This window comes from Rhincodon typus, chromosome 46 (assembly GCF_021869965.1).
Source record: "Rhincodon typus isolate 14 chromosome 46, sRhiTyp1.1, whole genome shotgun sequence".
Taxonomy (NCBI): domain Eukaryota; kingdom Metazoa; phylum Chordata; class Chondrichthyes; order Orectolobiformes; family Rhincodontidae; genus Rhincodon; species Rhincodon typus.
Genome location: NC_063377.1, coordinates 9760600 through 9766942, shown reverse-complemented (window position 1 = coordinate 9766942; position 6343 = coordinate 9760600). Strand labels below are relative to the sequence as shown.

Genomic DNA, 6343 nt, shown 5'->3' with positions numbered 1-6343 from the left:
GTGGGGGACCTTGGAGGGCTTACCCAGCGAAGCCACGTGGGTAGAGCTCAGCAATAGGAAGGGTGCAGTCACTTTGATCACCCTAACCAGAGGGTGATAGAGGAACATAACGTGGACAGATAATGGAAAAAATATGAAAACAGCAGGGTATCGTGGTGAGCGATTTTAACTTCCCATATATTGACTGGGACTCCGAGTGACAGGGGTTTGGATGGGGGTGGAATTTGTTAGGTGCGCCCAGGAGGGTTTCTTGAACCAATATGTAAATTGTCTAACTATGGAAGGGGCCCGGCCAGGTTATTGAAGTTTCAGTAGGGGAGCATTTCGGAAACAGTGACCATAATTCTGTAACTTTTCGGTTATTTATGGATAAGGATAAGAGTAGTCCTTGGGTGAAAGTTCTAAACTGGGGGAATGCTAACTACCACAATATCAGGCAGAACTGGGGAATGTAGGTTGGGGGGTGGCTGTTTGAGGGTAAATCCACATCTGGCGTGTAGGAATCTTTTAAAGGCCGGTTGATTAGAGTTCAGGACCAGCATGTTCCTGTGAAAATGAAGGATAAAGATGACAAGATTTGGGAACCTTGGATGATGAGAAATTAACAGCTTAGTCAAAAAGAAAAAGAAGGCATACGTAAGGTTTAGGAAGCTGACAACAGACACAGCCATTGAAAAATACAAAGACAGAACTCAAACAAGGTATTAGGAGGGCTAAAAAGACCATAAGGTTTCCCTGCTAAGCAGGCTTAAAGAAAATCCCAAGGCCCTTTATACTTACGAAAGTCCAAAGATGTGCAGGTTGGGTGGAATGACTTTGCTAAATTGCCCAGAGTGTCCAGTGATGTGCAGGCTAGGTGAGTCAGCCATAGAAATCACGGGGATATGGTAGCAGGGTTGGTCTGTGTGGGATGCTCTTCGGAGGGTTGGTTTGGATTTGATGGGCTGAATAGCCTGCTTCCACACTGTAGGGATTCTAAGGAACAAGAAGGTAGCTAAGGAAAGGGTAGCTCTGCTTAAGGACAAAGGAGGCAATTTATGGAGCTGGAGGAAGTGGATGAAGCCGTAATTGAATATTTCGCATCGGTTTTCACAAAGGAGAAGGATCTGGTGGATGGTGAGTCTGGGGAACGGTACGTGATATTCTAGGACATGTCACTATAGAAAAAGGCAGTGGTGTTGGGTGTTTTGAAAAGCATTAAGGTAGACAAGTCCCCGGGACCTGATGGGATATGTCCCACAATGCTGAGGGAGGAAATTGTTGCAGCCTCGTACAAAATCTTTGTATCCTTTTTAGTCACAGGCAAGGTCCCATAGGACTGGAGAATAGCCAATGTCATTCCTTTGTTTAAGAAAGGCAACAGGGATAATCTGGGAAAGTACAGGCCAGTGAGCCTTATGTCAGTGGTAGGGACGTTTTTGGAGAAGATTCTAAGGGACAGGATTTACTCATATTTGGAAAAATATGGACTTATTAGCAATAGGCAGCATGGCTTTGTGCAGGGGAGGTCGTGTCTCAAACTTGATTGAGTTTTTGAGAAAATGACAAACATGATTGATGAGGGCAGGGTGGTGGATGTTGTCGACGTGGACTTCAACAAGATCCATCAAACTGATACAGAAGGTGAAGTCACATTGGATCCATGGTGAGCTGGTAAGATGGCCTGCAGAACTGGTTTGGCATAGAAGACACAGTAGTGGCAGATGGGTGATTTCCTGACTGGAGATCTGTGACCAGTGGTGTTCCACAGGGACCAGTGCTGGGATCCCTGTTGTTTATAATATATATGTGATTTAGAGGAGAATGTAGGTGGTCTGATTAATAAGTTTGCAGAGGACACAAAGACTGTGGAAGCTTAGGTTAGTGAGGAGGATTGCTAGAAGATACAGCAGGATATAGATAAGTTGGAGACTTGGGTGAAGAAATGGCAGATGGAGTTTAATCCGGACAATGTGAGGTGATGCATTTCGGAAGGTTTAGTGCAAGAGTGAGGTGTATCTTAAATGGCAGAACCCTTAGTAGCATCAACATACAGAGGGATCTAGGCATACGGCTCCACAGTTCCCTGAAAGTATTAATACAAGTGGATAAGGTGGTTGAGGAGGCATATGGCATGCTTGCCTTCATCGGTTGGTGCAGTATAAAAATTGTCAAGTTATGTTGCAGCTGTATAAACTTTAGTTAGCTCACATTTGGAATATTGTGTACAATTCTGGTTGCTACATTACCAGAAGGATGTGGAGGCTCTGGAGAGAGTACAGAAAAGGTTTACCAGGATGTCGCCAGCTATGAAGAGAGATTGGACAAACTTGGTTTGTTTTGCTTAAACTTCGGAGGCTGAGGGGCAACCTGATAGAAGTTTACAAAATTATGACAGGCATGTAGGAGTCTTTTTTTTCCCCAGGGTAGAAATGTCAATATCTTGGAGACATAGGTTTAAGATAAAAGGTGGAAAGTTTAAAGGAGATGAGAGAGGTGTTTCTTTCCTGCACAGCGGATGTTAAGTGCCTGGAATGCGCTATCAGAGGAAGTGATAGAAGCAGATATGATAGCAACATTTAAGAGGCATCTTGACAGATATATGAATAGGCAGAGAATAGAGGGATACAGACTGCAGAGAGGGAAGGGGTTTTCAGGTGAGGAAGGTGTCATGTGTTGGCACAGGGTTGGTGGGCTGAAGGGCCTACTCCTGTGTTATGCTGTTCTTTGTTTTTTAACTAAAATCTGACATTTCCCAGGTCGTGATGGACATCATCCTAGAGTTTTAAAAGAAATGTGTCCATCGTTTGTGATTTTCCAAAATTTCCCTAGATTCTGGGAAAGCCCCGTCAGATAGGAAAATATAGCTCGTCCCTTCCAGAAAGCAGTAAACTACAGGCCCGTTGTAAAATGCTGGATTCTGTAGTTGAGCAGGACGTTTGGAAAGCCTCAGTGAAATCAGGCAGAGTCAACATGGTTTTGTGAAAGGGAAATTGTATTGGACTGAAGTCAAAGGTCAACAAGCAATGTGGATAAACGGGATTTTTGTAGATGTGGTGTGCTTGGATTTCCAAAAGGCATCTGATTTGGTAACACATCGAAGGTTACTCACAAAACGAGAGTTCATGGTAAAGGGAGTGACAAAGAGGATTGGCTAGCTAACATGAGGTGGAATAGGGCTAAATGGATTATTTCTGAGTTAGCAAGCATTAACTAGCAGAGTGTCACAGGGATCAGCGCTGGGGCCTCCTTTCGCAGTCTGCATCAATGGCTTGTATGAAAACGAGGAGAACAAGTGCACCATTGCTAATGTTGCTGATGACAAAGATAAGAAGAATAAGTTGTGAGGAGGACAGAGTCTACCAAGGGATTTGAACAGGTTAGGCGAATGGGCAAAAATCTGATGACGGAGCCCTCCTATTCGAAACTCTGGACTTGTTCACTGTGGTAGAAAGAACAGAAAAGTAGATAGAAAGGGGAAGAGCTTACGGAATTCTGTGGTAGTGTCCTGGTATGTGAATCACAAGTTAGTATGCAGGAACATTAAGTGATTAGGGACGCAAATGGAAAGCCTTTATTGCAAGGGGAATGGAATATAAAAGTAGACACGTGGTGGAGGCTACAATTATGACATTTAAAAGGCATCTGGATGAGTATCTGAACAGGAAGGCCTAAAGGGATATGGACCAAATGCTGGCAAATGGGACTAGTCAGTTTAGGATATCTGGTTGGTATAGACAGGTTGGACCGAAGGGTCTGTTTCTGTGCTGTATATCTCTATGACTCTACATTTTACTGTAGTTGTACAGGGCCTTGGTGACACCACATCTGAACTACTGGGCACAGATTTGGTCCCCTAACTTAATAAAAACCAGTAATTAGCAGTTTAGAGAAGGCTTACTTGACTGGCTTCTCTGAGTGAAGGTGGGAGTTTACAAGTTAGAGAGGGTGATCTAATTGAAACATATATGCTCTGAGGGTATTTGACAGGGAGCAGGCTGAAAAGATATTTTCTTTTGATACTTGAGACCAGGAGAAGTCTTTTCTGAGATTGCTCAGAATAGAATTCTCTTCTCCAGTGGGGCTGTGGAGGCTGGATCACTGAACATTTTCAAAGTCATTACCAATGTATTGTTGATTGACAAAGGGAATCAAAAGATGGCCAGGAGAGAGGAATTGAGGCCCCAATCAGATCACCCAGTAGGTCCAAGAGATGAAATGGTCCACTCTGCTTCTAATTTCTGTTGTCTCTCTTTGTTGAGAGAGATTACTGGGAAAGGCGATGGAGGAGAGATAGAGAGGAGAGTGTGGGGCATCCTCGAACACACAGTGGAATTAGCAGACACCACCCCCCACCCTCCAACTAAGTCAGGTGGCTGGTCTGCATCTTTGGTCTGAGGGGTGTAAGGAACACACCTCTCTCTCTTTCTCTTTCTCTCCCATCAAACACTGAGTTTTCTGGCTAACAGATCAACAACAGTCCTGCGGAGCAGTGCGAAGGGACCTCAAGAGTCAGAACTTCAGAGAAGGGTGGAAGACACAGTGAATATTCACTGAAGGACTTGGAAGCTGAAACATGGAATTACTGGATACAAAATATGATAAATTCAGTTTCTCCTAAATCTCTAAAATCTTTGGATGCTTTTCAGCCAGTTTAAAATATTTGGATGTATAGAATATTTAGTTCTTTTATGGAGGTGTTTAACTCAGTCCGCAGAGAGACAGTGTGGGACGGTCTGTCTCACGCTGCGGTTTGAACCAGTGACTCTGGAGGTAGTTCTGTGTCAGTCTCTTGGTCACTGGATGTGGAGATATTTTCAAAAATGGCTAACATTTAAAACATTCATGTCAGTTGAGGTAGGAATCTTTGGAGTGTCCGATCGCATCGGCTTAGTACGAAGAAATTCAGTTAAAGCTGGTTCTAGACTTGTTAAAATCCCAGTTAAACCCAATTTTTAAAAACCTGGTTACAAACCCACATCAGATCTTTGGCTCAGGGGAAAAATATAAAGAGGAAATTGAAACTTTTGGATGGTGGAGCTGCTGTCTCTGGCAGAGGCTCTCAGGGTTTGGGTCCTGTTGGGTGTTGTTCAATCACCACGTGAAGCTGACTGGAGGAATGTTCTCGATCGCGGCCGTTCACTGAAACTGCATCTCCGTTCTGAAACTTAATAAAGTGAGAGGAGAGAGGCGTATCAGGATGATGCACAGACACACATTTGATGGGTAATTATTGTGAAAATTGGTCTCACCCCACTGACAAACTCCGTCATCTCCATCACTGTCCCAGCTTCATCCTTTTTATCCAGCTCCTTGTGGCCATTCTGTCCCTCTTGTGTCATGCTCTGTCCAGCCTGTGGGACTGTCCAACTCTCCTTGATACCCTTACACGCGAACAGACTACAAGACACAGAGACAGAGTGAGCACATTAGCTAATCTCTTACCTTCTACGTGTTTTTCACAGTTCTCTTCCTCTGATCATTCACCAAGTTTGGGTAGGGGAACTCGAGTTGGGCCAAAGTGTCTGTGTACGTGCTGCCTGACTCTGTGATCTTCCCAAACATCCCCTCCTCAACCCTCCCTTCCTCTCTCTCTTTTCATCCCTCCACTTTCCCTCCCTCATATTATCCTCACTCCTCCCTCCTCCCTCCTCTCCTCCGCCTCTTCCTCTCACTCTTTTCCCCTGCCCTCCTCTGCAACCCTTTCCTCACTGTGCCTCCTCATTCTCCACTCTATCCTCCCACCACGCCCCGTTACCTTCTCTGGTATCCTAGCATGAGGATGAGAACACAGAAGATGATACAGGCCATTCCAATATGAATCCCAACCACGATGCCAGTCAGTGGGCTTTCTGTTGATGCCTTACAGTCACAGGGGGGAGTCTGCAGGGCTGTGAGCATTGATATGGCTGTTAGTGAGTTGTCAATGTACAATCAAAATAGATGCACACATAATTACAGGACACGTGCCTGGGATCTCAGCGTTGTCCCTCAGAGACACGTATCGCTCTGTGCTGTTCCCGTCTCCATGCTGGTTGAAGGCTGACATCTTGATCTCGTACAATGCCGAAGGTTCTGCAAAAAAGACAAAAAACCCAGCTCAAGTAGACCAAAACAATTCAAAACCCTGTCAAACAGGAAAGCACTCTGAAGGCCAGGCACCATCAATGTTAAGTGCACCTCTCTAAGGGCATGTTCCACTGATGGAGAATTAGTGCTGAGGGAACGGGCACTGTTGGAAGGTCAGTGCTGAAGGATTGGCACGCTGGAGGGTCAGTACTGAAGGAGTGGGCACTGCTGGAGGGTCAGTGCTGAGGCAGTGGGCAGTGTTGGAGGGTCATTGCTGAGGGACCGGGCACTGTCA

The 6343-nt window shown here is 45.1% G+C and overlaps 1 protein-coding gene across 1 annotated transcript in view; it reads right to left on the bottom strand.

The window, feature by feature from the left end:
• Positions 1-5041: 5041 nt before the first annotated feature.
• Positions 5042-6343, bottom strand: part of si:ch211-57n23.4 (immunoglobulin superfamily DCC subclass member 3) — a 35252-nt gene continuing 33950 nt past the window's right edge. The window contains exons 11-14 of the mRNA XM_048620315.1: positions 5950-6054; positions 5738-5870; positions 5232-5379; positions 5042-5146 (exon numbers count right to left, since the gene is read on the bottom strand). Of these exons, the coding sequence (XP_048476272.1) occupies positions 5042-5146; positions 5232-5379; positions 5738-5870; positions 5950-6054 (491 nt within the window). The remainder of the gene's footprint in view (positions 5147-5231; positions 5380-5737; positions 5871-5949; positions 6055-6343) is intronic.